The sequence below is a fragment of the Centroberyx affinis genome, unplaced genomic scaffold, assembly GCF_046629955.1.
Source record: "Centroberyx affinis isolate AG114_WGS23_722 - 3 ecotype Tasmania unplaced genomic scaffold, CSIRO-AGI_Caff_v1 ptg003056l_1, whole genome shotgun sequence".
NCBI lineage: Eukaryota > Metazoa > Chordata > Actinopteri > Beryciformes > Berycidae > Centroberyx > Centroberyx affinis.
In genome coordinates, this window is record NW_027281143.1 from 104,826 (window position 1) to 123,430 (window position 18,605).

The 18,605-nt window shown below is 40.4% G+C and overlaps 1 protein-coding gene across 1 annotated transcript in view; it reads left to right on the forward strand.

Moving 5' to 3' along the window:
* Nucleotides 1-18,605, forward strand: part of trappc9 (trafficking protein particle complex subunit 9) — a 171,338-nt gene that overhangs the window by 16,337 nt on the left and 136,396 nt on the right. Inside the window, exons 11-13 of the mRNA XM_071537471.1 lie at nucleotides 5,910-6,036; nucleotides 7,861-8,006; nucleotides 18,397-18,482. Coding sequence (XP_071393572.1) covers nucleotides 5,910-6,036; nucleotides 7,861-8,006; nucleotides 18,397-18,482 — 359 coding nt within the window. The remainder of the gene's footprint in view (nucleotides 1-5,909; nucleotides 6,037-7,860; nucleotides 8,007-18,396; nucleotides 18,483-18,605) is intronic.

Genomic DNA, 18,605 nt, shown 5'->3' on the forward strand with positions numbered 1-18,605 from the left:
GTGACTGTTTGGACTTCAATAAGCAGAACTCATGTAATGTGATGTCACTTGCACACAGCGCGCTCATGTTTACCCACCCCAAACAGTCAGCGATGGCTTCATACCACCAGATACCAAAGGGGCGAGGGAGGCAAAGCGGTAATAAAGTCGGTTTCTCAGTGTGACAGTATGTAACAATGAACACAAATAAAGTCATGGATTTTAAACCTGTAAATACTTTAAAGTGTGAGTTCACAGAATTAAGATGATATTTTCTGTGATTTCTGTGCACATTTTAAACTACATTTATATAGAAACAAGACAACTAAGACTCTAATCTTTAATACTTTAATCTGTGATACTTTATGGAGTAAGTCGCATATTCACTGACAATGAATTTGTGATCTTGTTGATACTGTAACAATACCCACAGTGGTATTCAAATTTTCTGGTTTAGATCTGCTGGAACTACAATGTAATACCGTCCAATTAGGTGTAAAACCTTAAAGAAATCAGCGGAAAAGCTCCAGAAAGTATCTCTTTGATAACATCACAAATTGGTGTGGGTTTTCTCAAATCTAGCTTTGGAAGAGTTGTTCATTTTTGCAAATATTAATTACGCTGTCCGAGACTGTAGGGATGAAATGCATTCTCTTTTAGGCCGGATATTCTTTGTAGGCGTGCCATTTGCCGTTCATTGCAGTTCTAATGTAACCCCCAGCCTCCACAGAAGGCAAATCTTTGAGTTGGCGTGGGGGTTCTTTCAAACGCCTCTCTGAGGTGCGTTGTTCCTTTCAAAGTCTTGGCCGGAGTCATTAAAAAACATAGCTCAAATGTTTTATTCAAGCCTTTACCACTTTACCAGCGCTGGAATCGAAGATAGTGCTTAACTGCTCTTCCTCCAGGTCACGACAAGGTGACCACGTAAGGCTAATTATGGCTGATTCTAGGACTGCCTGTGAGGAAGGAGTCTGTGATGGAGATAGAATAAGGCAGAGAAAGAGAAAAAACCAACAGTAAGATGGAAAGGAACAGGGGAGTGAGCGAGGAGAGGTTAGGAGTAGGGATGAATCGAAAGGGATGGATTGAAATTCAATATATTGCAATACAAAAATGTGACAGTACGTATCCTGGGGCAGAAAAATGAATGGTGATTTTAGCTCCATTTTATTCTGCTGTAGTAATCACAAATAAGATGCTTGACCATCACAATTTCTCAAGCTCCATCAAAATTGTATCATTTGCACTTTGTAATGACATTGTTAAATGGTTGTTTACATTCTAGCAAACCAATGCCATTGCTGGAAAGATTTGTAGCTCATAAATAAACATAAATCTGCACAGTCATACTTTGTTATGATTGAAATCCATATCACGTATCGAATCGTATTTTGAGATAAGCATATCGTCTCATCCCTAGTCAGGAGTAATAAGGCTATACATTGAATATTTTTCTCTGCTTAGCTTTATTTTGTGTAAAAAAAACCCAAACCATTATATTATCCAACATTTTATAGACTAAACCATAACCAGCGCCATTTTTCTTTGTAAATGTCATTACATGTCTATTTCTGTGATGCTACTTCTAATTAAAAATATGTCTTCTGCTCAGCATCACCACTAGTACACCTTTTATCACCAGTCAAAATTTCCAGCCCAAAAAGTTCAAACTCTTTTCAGTGTCATTTCATGTTTTCATGTGGGTTTTTTTTTCCTGATGTTCGGTCAGGTTTATTTAAGGTTGTTGTCGCTCAAAATATCCTCGAGGTTCAGGTTATAGAATGTTTTTTGCCGCTGATTGGCAGCCGCTGTGCAATTTCCAGCAAAGCCCCTTCGGCGCTGAATTTTGGTCTTACACGGCCTAATATAAAAGCAATTAGCCCTACATAACTTTAATCACAGTGCTGTTTTTAGAACCAAAAGATTCTCTGTAAAATTAGTAACCTGAGTTTATGGGACCTTCATCCTTTCCCCCTGTGGCCGCTTAGTTTATTTTTCTCTTCCCACACAATTTCAAATTTGGATACCCACTCCTTGTGGTGTGCTTTTTTTACCTAGTAGAGATGGGAAAGATTTTCCCAGTTGACTGCCAGGTTCCAAACAGAGTGATAATTGCTCTGCGATTGTTGGCTGTCTCTGGTGGTTGGTGTTCTTGTGCTGTTTGTAGTGTTTATTCACTGCGTAGCTCCCAACACATTGGTAAACAGTAAGGAGCTGATACATAGGAAAATATCTTTGGAATTGAATTTGACAGCAAATGTTATTACCCATGTACGTAATACTCATATACTCATATAATCTTCATGAGGCAAAGAACCACCAATATGATCAATAATCAATTATATTTTCAGCAAAACATTCATTTATGCTTTATTCTTTAACAATCCTATGCCCAAATAACTTTGATCCATTTGATTCTACTTACTGTGAGGTACTATACTGCGAATTTCACATCATTTAAGCAATATGATGCAAGAGGGAGTGCTGTTATACTGTGATTCGGTCGTAATCACACTGTGCTGATAACACAACTTCGAGTGTGATAGTACTTTTATACAACAGTATAAACAAAGCTTTTTATCCAGTAATGGTAATTTGAGACAACAGATCATGATTTTTGTCTTTTTCGTCTCCGCCAACAAAAACAGTTCCCTCCGGATTCCACTACCAAGTGTTGCCAAGCAACACATAAACTGTTTATATTGGAACACCTGTAAAGTGGAGCGATACATATAGTAAAACGTCCCAGTGCTGTTATACTGTATATCTGCCTCCTGCCCAATCAAATTACCCGACTGGAACTAACTGTCGTTTAAAAAGATTTATGTCACCCTATAAAGATGAGTAAACTGTTTCCCATAAATAAAAAGGTGAGGAAACTGGGTTTCAGTAGGTCCATCCTCCACTCCATCCCCGATCATCACAAATAGACACCGACTGAATGGGTTTTCCTGACACAATAGGCTGCATAGAGATGCTACAAAAGCACAAGATGACTCAACATGGATTAGGGTTAGACCTGAGGGTGACTCAGACTAATAGGGCAAGAGATTCAGGGATTCCAAGACTTATTTTCTTTTGACAATAAGGAAACGTTGAAAGTACTCTAAAGGCCACAGGCGCTATTCTTCCCACCTGATATACTAAATACAGCCTCGTTAAAGACAAATATTATGTTTTTAAGTCTGCTTTCAGTTGTTGAGTCTCCAGTCTACATGGACTGTTTTTTTTTACCGTTGTGCTCTGCTTATTGTTGCGTTAGATTATGTTTTTTATGTTATTGGCTTCTTGCTGGAAACACCAACGGGCAAAATGTAAATTATTCATAAAATGGGTTGACAACGCGTCTGTTTGTACTCTATCAGTAGGGTTCATATCAAAACATGATTTGATACATCTCCAGTGACTCTCGCAAAAATATTATATAGTATCTATTGCACTGTCAAAAAGGTATTTAAAGCTCCTGTCTCACAGTAGTGTCTCTGTAAAGAGGTGTCAAAGAATGTTAAATCACCAAGCACAAAGAATGGTAGAAATCACCAGGGGCCCTTTAACACAGCTCTGCTGTGTTTTTTTTTTTATTTTGCCAAATGGTGAAAAAGTTTAAATGGAACTGGAGAATGATAACGGCGTCACCTCAGGACTTGCTCAAAGTTTAAAGCCATAAACCTGTTCTGTTTGATTGAATGTGTTTGAAATCTTTGATAATGAAACTTTTTCATCATGAATGGGGATTGCCTGTGTTTTGCGGGCGAGAGCTTGTTCACAAGTGCAGCATTACAGCGGAGATTAGTCCTGATTTATTTTAGTCGTTTCACTATGCTTATTTTCATGTGACCATTGCCTTAATAGTCCCCTATGGGCCGAAGTTGAGCTGAGTTGAGTCTTACTTCAATCTGCATGAGTGAGTCTCCACTACGCTCTGTGATGTGCGAAGCGCGGTATGAATTTTTCTTTTCAATCAACAATTGAAAGAGCCAATAAAAAAATAATGAGCATTTGGTTCTTGATAGTTGTGTGTTTCTATGTAGCACCGCTCAATATGACTCAAATCACAAGTAGAAAAATGTTTTGTCTCTCCTGGAACCCCCGGGGGAGCGTTCGTGGCTCCTATAAAGCGGAGGAATACAGCAGTATAATTTAACTACAGAAAGTTACTTGGAGAGAATGCAATAAGAGAGAACTGTAATCACAGACTTAACTAACTCAATTTATTCCTCCTCCTCTAGACAGTAATATACTGTACCACTTTATACTATCACAGATGTTACCGTTGTCAGATGGGGCCCCCTGCTTTTTTGGCATGAAAAGGTTTGAGAGCACAGTTAGTTTTTTTTACCTTTTTTATGTTTTCACCACCGCTTCAATCTGACGTGCCAAGTCGGATGTGCATCATCTCTGGAGTTTCCTCCTCACACTTTCACAGTAGTAAAATGGAGTTTTCTGCATCCTGATACCTCGCTGAGTGACATTTTCACTGACATTTCGTACCGTTAAGATTCCCCAGCTGTAAAAGTGAGCGGAACCCATTCTCTAGAGAAGAAGTTAAACTTGGGCTAACAAGGCTCATTTTGGGGGAAGAGTAGACGCATCATGAGGGAGGGAGGGAGGAATAGTAGGAGACAGAAAAGGAGGGAGGGAGGGAGGCAAATAGAACATTTTGTGCATCGCAGCAAGCTTGAAAGACTGCGGTTACGGCGCATCATCTGAAAATGAATCAATACATTGTTTGCCCTTCACAGATTGTCCTTCAACCCACCGCATATTATATACTCGTTCACGGGGCTTAAGCCTGCAAAACAGTTTTGGAAAATCAGCTGAATTTACACCTGCTGCTTTGGGAATTATTTTAGATCCGTCCTGACAAATTGGAAACCATTAAAATGGCTGCGTACAAAAGGCGCTGTCAAAATACCTGAGCCCCCTCATTACTGTCATGCTAATTTGTATGCTACAAACAGCATTTCACTGTTTACTCAGAAAGGAGTGCTAGGTCACCTCAAGCGGTTTAAAGTGCAGTGTTTGGAAGTCGATTGCTAAGGCGAGAGAAACTGCAAACTAGCATGTTAGAAGAAGTCAGATATAACGGATTCACATTGCAAAATCCACATGTTTACTGGACAACAAGGTGATGCAGGCTCAGTTTTCCAGTTCAAGGGGTTTTGAGCCAACTTTAGACTCGGCTCTTTTTGTGCTTTTCATCCGTGCCGCCTTTTATCCCGCTTTTATCATGAATCTATTCCTGACACTTCAGTAGCCCTGTCAGATGCGATGTTATCCTTCCCCTTCGGAAAAACCGTGTGAAATGTTTAGAGTTGCAACTTGAGGTTTTTTTTTTTTTTTTTTTTTTTTTTTTTGGGTGTAAAAAAAAACATTTCTCTGCTTGTCTGGACTGCGTGTTCCGTCTGTCAGACTACTATTGTGGTTGTCTGGGCAGGGACGGAGCTTGGGGAAATGCAGGGGAGAAATGAGCCAAAGAGTTGGAGTGCATTTCTCCTAGCGTAACCCGTGGGGGTTGATTGTCTTAGGAGTAATTCAAAGAGACACGTGTGTATGCAAGAAAAGCAGCGGGGCTAAGAGTGATGATACAGCGCGGTCGTAAACCTTTTTTTTTAATTGATCGTGTAATAAAACTTGCAGTTTTCATTGAAGGCTGAGGCTGGGGCCGTCGTGGCTGAGGGAGAGACACCTCACCGATCTACAAGTGGGAGATCATTAACGTCTGGTTAATTTATATCACGCTAAGATTAAACCTTTATGGTGGAGATGCTGCTCGAATTATCTAGGTGTGGAGAGTTCTTAAAAGGAATTGCGTTGTGTGATGGTTCTCGTAATCTGGCCTTTGAACGATGCCGTGTTTAGGTTTGCTTATGCTCTGTGGTCACGTGCTCACATGTCCATTATCTCCTCGTGTTTTCATCGGTTCATAGAGAAGAAAGAGGTGACCCAGAGTCTGGAGAACTACACCTCCAAGTGTCCGGGCGGAATGGAGGTCATCACCCTTCCTGATGGGCTGAAGCTCCCCCCGGTGCCATTCACCAAGCTCCCCATTGTCCGGTAAGTCTGGGCTGTGTGTGATTGTTATTTGGTGTCTCTTGTTTCACGTTGGCCTCAGCATCTGAATTGACTGATCCTGATTCCTCATTGTATAGCGTTAAAACGATTAACTTCTTTGTGAGTGTGTTTTTGTGTAATAGCCCTGTATTACTACTTTAAATAGGGAATTTTACAATAAGTTGTCTTGCCATGAGTTTTGCCATTATTGCTGCATGATTGTTGAATTTATTATTGGTGTTTCTAATGTAAGCTGTTATCAGGATTTCTATGGGTTATGTAATCATGTAAAAAAAAATTTGTGGGTCATGTAATCATGTAAAAGATGGAATGTCGAATAAGAGCATATTCCAAACAGGGAAAATCAGGGGATCGATTTTCGGGTGAAATTGGGGAATTAAATCTTCAGTTACTTGTACATGAATTTACAGGCTTTAGAACTGTTCCAAATTGAAAATCAGAGCAAACGTGCCAGAGATATCAAGTTTTAGGTCACAGAAATTACCCACCACTCATGGAAAATCATGAAATTCTACATTATGGCCACTGTTCAACAGATTAACAATCCCAAAGCATCTCTCATTTGAGGACTAGTTTTTCTCAGCATCCATCATAGCGCTGCTCAAAAAGTGTCATCATCCTTTTATGCTGCAAGGTCATGCTGAATTTGTTATGACAAGACCAAATTGGTTTGATATTGTCTGACACCCCAAGGTAGGTGCTGAGACGTTAGGTAACATACACTGAGTCAGTCTCCAACCTGGAACCAAAAAAACCTCCTGACGGTAAAATCATGGCTTTTGTCATGTAGTGTATGCTAGGCATTAGTCATAGGGAGGGAAACCTGTAGTATACAGAAATTGCTTTATGTAAGCTCAAATTCGAATATCGACTTCAGTGTTATCCACCTCCAATATGATACATATAAATCAGTTTTTTGATCACATATTTATTATATACTTGATCAATATTACATTGGTTGTCTGTGAAGGCCTTAAAGGAAAAATCCACCTTAAAACAGCTATTGGCGATACACCTTGCATTTGATGGCATATTTTTCTTCTTCCCGTGGATAACTGGCCGTAGAGAACATTATGTCACATCCACATATCTCCATCGCAGCTACAATAGAGTTTAATAGCAGTCAATTTTTCAACTGTTTAAAATATCAACAGTAAACATCAGGTTTGGGTGTCAGTCCCTCAGAATCAAAGAGCAAGGGCTTTTTTTGAGAGCCGCCATTTTGCACCAACAATCATACAGGGAGAAATCCATCGTAGAAGAGGCAGAGAGACCAATTTCTCCACTGGCAGTAGCCTCAATAGACCAGAATGCAATGCAGCCACAAGTGTTTTGAGTAAGGGGCATGACTCTCACTTTTCTCGACTGGAAAAAGTCACACTCTTGCATTTGCTATTACTCTCACCATTGCTATCGCTCTCTCTACCTGCATATAAAAGCAACAGCTGGATGCAGCAAGGTCACGGCTGTTATCTGCAGATTGTTGAATGCCATTTTGGGGAAACAGACAAGACAGGTTGAGGAAAAGTAAATTACAGCACTTCATGACAAAATAACTCCTGGAATGCACTGAGCATTACAGATTGATGATATATAACAGTGGAAGAGCATCTTAGGGTGGATTTTTCCTATAGAGCAACCTGGCAACAAGTAGATTAAATAGAATCTCAGGAATCCAGCAGTCTGTCTCCTCTGCCGGGGACCTAAATGGATGCGGGAAGATAAAAACTAACCCGTGCCATTCTCGCGCCGTCTCCTCCGATGCCCTTAACCGCCCCCCCCTTTTTTTTCTCGCCACCGAAATAGATCAGTGAAGCTCCTCAATCTGCCCGTCAGTCTGCGGCCGCACAAAGTGAAAGGCCTGCTGGGACAGAACATGTCCACCGCCAGCCCCTTCATCTACTCGCCCATCATCATGCACAACAGGGGAGAGGAGCGCTGCAAGAAGATAGGTGAGCGCCGCGCTTTTTGTATTCACTCACCCACTAAACAGGCCCTCGCTCAAGTGTGTGTGTGTGTGTGTGTGTGGGTTGTAGTGAAAAAAATATTTAGCTTAGACTTTGATTCAGCTCTGATTGTATTAGAGTTGTAGGCAGACACACACACACACAAATACACAACCAATGGGCCTTGTTTATAAAGCGTTACCCTGACAGTTTATATGGAAATCATTTTCAATATATGCAATGAAAAACATCAGAAGCAAATTAGACGGTATATATAAATATTTGGCATGCATATTTCACTTACTAAATAAGTTGTGGTCCAGCATATGATCATATCTCAATTATTTATGCCTCTGGAAATACTAAGACTAAAAAAAGGCACAATATTTGTATCCTCTACTCTGACTCCTCCTGACTTTTCTGATGCTGCCATATAAATGAAATGTTGATTTTATTCATTCATTTATTTATTTATTTATTTTTTGCCGGTGTCACTGTTGGCAGTAGGCTCTTTGCCTTTCGGATTATCTCGGCCCACTTGTCGTTGATCTTGATAAAGTCTAATCATGGCACAGACATGACAGATTGCTTGTGGGCATGACTTTGCACCGGCTTTTCATAGAACTCCACTACAGTGACTGTGATCTCTCCACTTCAGGCTTATCTGCTGCATTGTCAATCAGATGGGCTTACAGCTAGGGTTAGACAGATATTGGTTTGCTGATATATCGGTCATTGTCATCGACCTCTAATATTATGACTGCAGCTACATAAAAAGTCTATGAAATCTGTAATGAAATGTATTTTATTTGCACATTTCGTTCATTTATTCTATTGTTCAAAATAGTGTTTTTTTTGTTAATGACTCACTTAAATGCTTAAGGTATCCCAGAGTTTCTCCTACCATTGAATAGGTGAGGTGGGTCACTTAAAGAGCCAACCCATGTAAAGGTATTTCATTAGTATGTGTTTTATTAGAGAGTTTTAGTGTCCCATGATGGTCTAAATGCTGCTTCAGAGGCTTTTCCACCCTGACAAGAAGAACATCCTTGTAATTATCTGGCATGAAAATGATCACATTTAAAGATCTTGAATATTGGAACAAAATATTGACTATCAGCAGCTTCAAACTAAAAATGCTGGGATTGGCATGGGCCTTCAAAAGTCCATATTAGTCGAACCCTACTTACCATTGTTACAAGAAGTTTTATTTTCCATGCGACTAGAACCATCCTCCATCAAATCAATTTAATGTATCATCTGTTTTGTCGGTGAACCTATTGACTGGAATATGGAGCGGTTGTTCCTTACATTAGTTCAGGTCCCCCAAAAAATTATTAATCCCTCTTCCTTTTTTCCCTTTTTTTCTTTAATTATCGCGCATACTGTGTAATGAACCCTTGCAAGCATTGTTTGTGTAAACATCAGGGTGAATTAGGGTAATGTCTCCTACACCTGATTAGTTTCTGTAATTTCTCAGTCCCCAGAGTTACAGATTGACAGTGGCATCTTCGTCCGCGGACAAACAAACAAGTCAAGGGGAAAAAAAGCAAAAAAAAAATAGATTAGATTAACTCTTTCTTTGGGACACTGCTCTCAGTGTGATCTATTATTCATTGTTTTTATTTTCTTCTGGCCCCCTGCCTAGAGTCTTATCATAGTGTCCTTGTAAATGGGGCCTATCATGTTAACTGGCCCAATTTTGAATTAATGCCTTCCCCTCATAAATTGCCCAACTGCCTCAGAAGGAGATATTCGTGACTCAGGATGAAAGGAGCAGCAACAGGCTCAAGGCTATGCAGTAGTGAGTCACTGCTCTCCTGACTGGAGATCTCTGGCATGTGAAAAACCACAGCTTGTTTGCAGAGTGCATCCATTTCAGTGTTTTTGATGCAATGCTAGCTGTCATCAGGTCAAGTCAAATTTGCACCACATTAGAGTGGCAATGAGACGGCGAGCGTGGCAGGCCGTGCAGCGTGGAGCGGCCGTGTGTTTGAAGCTCGCGCTGGTCTTCAGGTCTTCAGGTCTTCAGGTATTCCGCATCAACAGTGACATGTTGCCTATGCTGAGTCAGCGACATCAAGCAGCGCCCCCCCTTCGTCTGAGGCCCTTTGAAGCTCCGGCTTACATCTTCTGTGTCAGAGTCTATGTATGTCAAAGTACAGCCCTGTCTTCATTGAGACGATCACGATGCAACCTAATAATTAGTCTAAGGAGAAAGTGTATATGGAAGTGCACACTATATTCAAATGTTAATGCAAATTGGAAAATTAAAATGCAATCCCACAATAGCGTGTTGATTTTCCACTTTTGGATGCATAATTTGGGTCAAAATAAAAAATTAAATGCAACAATCCAATTTGTATTTGAATTTTCATGTACTAAAATGCACATTTACTGACAATATTAAAATGTTAATGAAAAAGCCATTTGATGTCATTTTCCTAGACATACCCCGCAATACCCCACAGTATTCATATTTTAATTCAAATTTGAAAATTGAAATGCAAGAAAACAACTACAACCTATTTTTTTCATATACATATGTGCAACATTTAAGTCATATTTAATGGGGTTGCCATGTGCAATTCTCTTTTTCTCTTTTCACTTTTGTGCGAAATTTGTGAGAACACAGAAACAGCGCCCCCTTTTGCAATTGAATTTCCTCACTCTAAAGCCATTGCCCTAACTTAATGACGATGAAAAAGCAATGCCAAGCGCGATTGCATTCTCATTTTCATGGTCTACCGACCTGCCAGTCATTCTTTGAAGGCGCGGTTTCTCTCTTTTGACATTTGAATTTACATTTGAATATTGTTAACCACAAAGTAGGGCAAGTCTTTGAAAATGAAATGCCAAACGGCTTTCCATTTTCATTTTCAAATTGTCAGGGGGCACGACAAGTTTGATCAATCATCTGAAATCTGTAAGTATGTGAAGAAAAATCCTGTGCTGCGGCACCACATTCATTCATGCGGGTTTTCTGTCACCTGCAACATTATTGATACCAAGTTTCCACTCCATGGATGTACTTTGAACTGCAATAATTAACCTGCGCTTCAGGCTTTGAGGATTTGGTTGCAATGCCTAGATAAACAATTTTTAATATTGTTATTTTGAACAAGTAGGCCTATTATTGAGAACGAGTATTCAAGTGTTTGCGTATTGGAAGACTGGCAGTCAAATGGCATTCAGGCCAGTCCAACAAATAATGCATCCAAAAGTGGAAAATAAAATGCTATTGTGGGATTCCATTTTCATTTTCCAATTTGCACGAACATTTGAATATAGTCAACTATACGCTTCCATAAGTGTTAGACATCAACCTGCAAATTGCTCCTCGTCTCCTATGTTTGCAGCACTTCTGAAAATACACACGAGTCTAGTCGACATGTTCATTGTCCATCTACAGATGACACTAGGGTTTGACCGATGTGGGTTTTTGAAGGCCAATATCGATACTGTTATTTTTTTTGGATTGAAGTTGCTGATACTTGCTGATATTCAGTGTCTACCCCAGAATTTTTTTCTTGGAAGAGGCTCCGAAACAGCATTTAGACCATGGGAAGTCAAAACTCTGCATTAATAATCACAAATAATAATAATACACAGTAATAATAGTGAAACATCTTCATGCAGACTTGGGTAGAATCTCACCAAAATGTCACATTAGAATCAATTCTGATTAAGGCCTTCCCTTAGACAACCAGTGTAGTAATGATCAATTCTACAATAAATATGTAATCAAACAAACTGCATCATATCCATCATCAGAGGTGGGCATCACTGACTGGACCATATATCATTTTTAATTAAAGGCCAGTATCATGCGTTCCCTCAAGCAGTCCTCTTCTTTTGATCAAGATTTAAGACGTGGAAAATCAGATGTTCCTTTTGCACAGTGTGGTGCTGCGAGGCCCTGGAGATGAAATCAAACACGCCTTTCTGTCTCGGTCCCTCCACCTCTGGAGCGCTCGCTGCCAGCTAATGAAGTTACAGTTCTGTCTTAACTCCTTCGAGCCGTCCTCCCGCACGCAGGAAGCATGTCTTCGGACGACACGCGCGCGGCTGTGAACATGCATTCATCACACAACGGCCGCGTGCAGGCATGTCTTCCCATGCTGAACTCTGTATTATTTCTGCCTCCAGAGACGCTCACAAGCAGGGGAACAACACTTAAGTTAATATCCTCCAGGGCTGCTGCACTGATTTCCCTCTGTCCTGTTCAGCGGCAGCGTCCAAATACATATTTCAGGGTTCAAGCCTGTAGGGCTGAAACCCTTTTGTCTTTGTCAGGATTCTTCTTCTTCTTCTTCTTCTTCTGCTTCTTCTTCTTCTTCTGCTTCTTCTGCTTCTTCTGCTTCTTCTTCTTCTTCATCTTCTTCTGTTTCTTCTTCTTCTTCTTCTTCTTCTTCTTCTTCTTCTTCTGCTTCTGCTTCTGCTTCTTCTGCTTCTTCTGCTTCTGCTTCTTCTGCTGCCCTACAACGATCTGTACCTCAGAAACCATAAAATCCTAGAGTAGCCAAATTTGGTGGATAGGTTTCAAATCTTCCCCACTGCTCAAGCAATAGAAATTACACTTATTGGCCAGATGTTGGCGCTATAACAAGCAACAGCTCCTGAACCATATTTTCTAGAATCAAGTTTTTTCCCCTCAGATTCCTTGGCTCAAGCCGAATCCATTGCACATATGGAAGTTTACATTTTGGACAATAACCCTTAAACTGTAAGGTCTAGAATCACAAGTTTTTTTTCCTCAGATTTAGTGGCTCAACACAAATCCATTGCGTGTATTGGTTTTCATTTCAGTCGTTACAGTTTTCTACCATTTTGAATTATATGGAATACCTATTTTTCGCTATTTCTCCTGCAAACTTGATCCAATCTCAACAAAATTGAGATTGTATCTCTCTTCTCTAATGGCGAAGATACGCAAACGGAAGTGAGGTATACTTCCTAAACACTTGATTCAAAAACTCAAATAAACAGTTTGTAAAAAAGCAAAACACATTTTGTATTATTTTATATTATAAATATATATATATTTTGGGTTTGTAAACAATCCGAATGGTGTTGTGTATTTCTTTGCTTTGGTGATTGTTGTGTGTTCTTATGTTGTTTATTGCCTTGTCAAATAACAAAAATCAATAAACATAATTTCCCCCCCCCAAAAAAAAAAGCAAAACACAAAACACTTGATTCTAGACCAAACTTCAGATACAGATTTGGGATGGACCCCAAAGTTTGACAGACCACATTGCAACAGCAACTGTTGCACCAAATTTTCATATTTCAACTACCTACCTTTCACAAAATTTTGATACTTGTAACCATTTGGCTGTGACGCACAACAGAAGTTGATAGCAAAGACGCTTAACACTAGACCATTCAAACTTAACATACCTTTTAACAAGGCGCCCCAAAGTGCGTCAGACCACATTTGGTCATGCTGATTAGCACCGCCATCAGGACAAATTGGCAATTTTTCAAATGGCAATATGTCAGGCACCATTTCACCTGGACTGTCACAAAATATTCTATATTCGAGGTGTAGAACTTTTCCATAATGATGAATCAAGTTTATACTCTCACTCTCAAATCATTTGCCCCATAGACTTGGACTCCACTAATGGCTGCTTGCGGCTATATTTTATGCATTTTTCCCCATTTCAGGCAATCTATTCAATGTTATTTGCTGCAGCGGAACACACTCTTTGCACTATTCACAAGTCTTGTACATTTTGTTTAGTATATATTAAATGTGCGTAGAATTTCAGCATTAGTAATTAGATCTATATATTTATATATATTTCAGTCTGCAGTCATGTCATGGAGGCTGCATGATGAAAAGCCATACTCTTTCAAATTGTTAATTCTCTGGTTCTCATTTTTGTGTAGATCCCTTAAATGTCCTCATACAGCCTGGAATTCTCACAAGTGGAAATGACACTCTCAGACTTGTGTCTATGTGCTTGCTTTGTGATCAATGAAATGTGCGCTATGGGAATGTTCCTGAGAGCTTCATTAAGACCGTGATAAGCTGAAATTGGCAGTCACAGTCTCTCTACAAGTGCCACGACTGTAAACCCTTAAAGCTTTAGAGCAAACCCTCACTTCCCCCTCACTCATTTTGCTGATGCGGAATCAGAGTTATTAGCATTCTGCGGTAGGCTGTAAAACCAGAGGCGTGTGGACGCTGAGAATATATGTGTGTGTGTTTTGTTGCTCTTCGAGTCACTTGCTATGAATCAGACTGATGTTCAGCTATAAAACAAGGGATTCTCTAATGGGAGATTGTTTTCCCTATAATTGCTCTGAGACTCTGTTTTAGGAACTGCCAAGTCTACTGCTATCCATTCCCTTTGGTGTGGGTGATAGGCTATCTATTACAGTGGTATATCGGCATACAGTGAGGTGGATTTTTCTTCAGTTAGCCCTCATAGGGGAAACAGGGGTATAGATGGAGGTGGGGGGTCTGTGCAGGCTCACAAGTACAATACAGCTACAATACATCACCAAAAATAAATACAGAGGGACTTATCGCTAGCCTTGTGGTTATTTGTTTTTTCTAATTTTTGAACAAATCATTTAAAGGGGAAATAAGGGAGGTTTTTATTGCCCCATAGCGCACAATTACCACAATATAAGCACCAAATTACTATAATATATCTGTTGGTTGTTCATCGGTACAAATTTTAGTTTTTTTTTTTTCTGGCTTTCAAAACTCACTTTCTTGCCCATACTATGTTTTGGAGCAAAAACTTCCCATCCATTGGAATTTCAAGACACTCCCAATCAACCCCATGGAATGGAACTGTATTCATTTTGATACAATATGCCTACATTGTGATTGTCAGCACACCAGCTGTTATGGGAGATGTCACAGTTATCCCTGAAACTTCTGATGAAGATGTCTTGAACATGAATGCTTCAGAAAATACCAGATCTGAAAGCCAATGTAATGGAAACCAATGGCTACATAGTTTTTTTTTATTATTTTATTTATTTTTATTTTTTACATTTTAAGTGGCCCCTGGGCAAAAGGCCCAGTGACGATCTGTTTCAGATTGGCCAGACTGTGACACACATACAGTATATTTCAATTTGGACAGCAGAGCGGTGACTCTGGTTGGCCTTAAAGTAGACAGATGGACCGCCTCCTACGGGATCAGTAGAATCCACCATCAAACAAACACCAACAAGATACTGTCTGGTAGGCTTGGTTTGTGGCTCTAATCATTTCTTTAATACCTGTAGCATTTTATACAATTAAAGCCATGATTGCCACTGCCAGATTTATTTTGATTGTGTCAAGTACGACACATTTGTGACACATTTGTTTGTCCCATCCTAAGAAATAAGATTATGAATGATCTTTTTTGTTGTTAGATGTGAGATGCAATATAATTTTTGAGAGCCTTGCAAAGCATACTTGGGTGGCATCAGCTATATGTTCAGTGTACGCTAAATGGCATCGACTCTAAAACTCTGCAGTGTGCATGGGGATTGGAGTAGAATTTGAAAGGAGTGGCAGAGAGATAACTAAAGCAAACAGCCAGTACACAGTGTGTTACCTGTTTCATTAAGCAGGCAATGGTGCTTTGCCAGTATCCTCTCTTATCCTCCGAACATATGTCTGGCAGGACCTCTCACAGAAGAAGAAATTTTCTCCTCTCTTATTTTTTTCAGGCTGAAACTGGTCATGTAGACTATTCCCCGATCTATAAATCTTGAAAAGTTCATAGTTACTGTTGGTTCACTCTCCAAAACTGCTTTGGGCATTGTATTCAGCCAAGTGGATGCCCTCAGTCAACTGTGATTGAGACAAATCCTTTAAACCTTGCTATCATTAGCTAGCAGATGGACCTGTTTCAGAGAAGTCTATTGCCTTCCTCACATGAGAGCGCTAAAGTTGGCTTCTGCTCCTGCAGATGTGAGACAATAACACCGGCAGGCCTACTTAAACGTAGCTGGGTAAACACTCTGCAGTTAAAGAGAAAATAAATAAGAAGACAAAAAACTCAATTTGAATTCCACCACTGGTCTGCTGACATTTAAAGTGCTAATGGGAAATAATTCGTTAATAGGGTTTGAGCCTCATGCTATACCGGGATGCCAAAGCAAATTTAATGAATAATGGTGGATTTCCTGGTGCTTGATTCCTTGCATTAGTAATTGCTTGACGTGGAGATTAATTTTGTAGGAAACATTCATTGACTAGAGTTGCCTTTAAAGTAACAAGTGCGGTAGCTTTATAGGCGCTGGGCTGGAGTGGGGGGTATGCATGATTGGAGTGACTGAAACTACATTGACTTTAAAAACTCCAGCTGCACAGTGTAGCCACTACAGTTAGAAAATCACAGAGATACTTCCAGGGATGTGTATTTACAGGGCACCATCCTTGAGCTGCTTGTTTGATTTCTACCATATTCTACCGTAAAACAATTAGGATTTTGCAGATTAACTCTCCCCATGCAACACAGGGAACATTTGCAAATGTAGATGGGTAATATTGCCTTGAATAGGAACACAATAATAAACAAAAAGTTGCAAAATTCTCTTGGTCATAGTGTTTGCCAGATTTGCTCTTCCCCAACACCTTAAAATGTTGCTCATTTGTGTGGTTTGTCTGCTGCTGCTTTACTTTCTGTGGAAAGATGACAGACAAGCCATCAACAACCCCGCTCTGACCCACTTTTCGTGCCGGTGCCGAAACTTGCCCTGACTCAGGAAATCTTCTGTATAAAGTAAAACCGATGCGTCAATGATACAAACGTCACTGTAATGAACGAGCGCAGGGTAGCGCCCCCCCCCCCCCCCCCCCTCCCCCTGCTGTTCGGTGCCCCATTTACATCACCTGTGAGAACTTCAAATGCAGTCACAGGTAGCGGTTCGTTTTTTTCCAGTGGAAAGAGGATGCGCTCTGCAAATGGCGATAAGAGAACGTGGAAATGAAGCGCGCGCAAATTTATTCCCGTTCTGTATGGGCTTTTTAAACGGGTCACCAGTGTATCGCTTTATGCATCACTGCATGAAATAGAGTGGTGCTTCATCCAATTACCACCTTGCCAAGAGAAATAAGGATATGTGAATAGCCTACTCTTTGTGTGTGTGTGTGTGTGTATTTGTGTCCGTGCACCCCTCCCCCTCCCCCACCTCCACCCCTCCCGCTCTGGGGTTGCTTCATTTCACATGCATGTTTTATGCTCCAATGCCCAGGCGTAGTGTGCATGCATTATTCAGTATGGGAGATTACTGTTGCTGATAGTTTTACAGCGTATTTTTCTCTGTAGGCCTCAAATACCACCAGTAAACAATTCTTTCTCTGGTCAGAGAAGCATTTTGACAAAATAATTTGCCTTTTAAGAAACCAGGGGCGGCGTTTTAACTGACCGCGCGGCCGTGCCTCGACTCCCGAGCGTTCCTCATTGCTTCGCACGTCGAGGCTCCCGAGCACCCAGGCCTTCCGGAGATCTGTGCAGAATCTCAACGGCCACCTGAGGAGTTTGGACCGAGGGCGACGCAGATGATACGGCAGCCATTCAGTTTGTTGTTTCTTTTTTTTTCGCGGGGCGTATTTCACATTTAATTGGCCGGCTACGAGGGCGCGCCTGCGAGCCAGACCCGAGGATGTGAGGGGCTCATGTTATATAGATACCCGTCTTTTGACTGACTTTTTAATTTCCCAAGGTGCACGGCCGGAGTGTGCTCGTCATAAATCCCTCCGCCTACCAGGTTCTAAGATGGGATTTTGAGGTCTTCCTCTTGCGAGACCATTTACGGCAATAGACTCTCCAAATGGTGATGCCGTAGTCTGCAGTCCATTTAATTGGGTCCTGAGATAATTTGATAGACCATAACATCTCATTGTCTTTTGCTATTTGCTCGTCACAACAGTTCAATAAATGTAAGTCTGCGGACTGAACCACTGAAAAGTCTACTATTACATCTAGTATTACATCTTCAGCAGCTTCAGCATCAATTCAAATTAATTGGTTTTTAGTTGCCCGGAGTAATCCACGTTGCCTCAGGGATTTTGTTAATATACAGGAAATGTATATATTTACGGAGGCTCGGCCCAATTTAAAACTGGATGCTTTATTTGCTGTAGCTAAGTCGCGCATCATAAAGCGGAGGAGCTCGAGGCATACAGTAATTATTCCGACTAAACATGAATGGCTTGGTTCGAACTGAAGCACCTGCAAAATGAAACAGGAAAAATCTTTTTTTTTTATTTACATGTTTCCACCAGCACATTACCGCTGAAAGTTCCCTTTTATGATTTTCAATAGCAGGTCTAATGTAATGCTGTGTTTTCTTCACCTCATTCATTTCTAATTGATTATAGCATTGAGAGCTTATTCTAATGTGTCGGTGTGGCTTTTCTCTTTCCTAGATTTCCAGTGGGTTCAAGGAGATGTTTGCGAGGTGCAGCTCATGGTCTATAACCCCATGCCTTATGAACTGCGCGTGGAGAACATGGTCAGTGAAATTTTATTACGCCTAAACTTGTTGAAAGTGTGCTGTAATAATTCCAATGTAGCTGAAAAACAGCCTCAGATTTGAATATTGAGTTACTACATTTTGAAGTATCTTTTGTGAAAG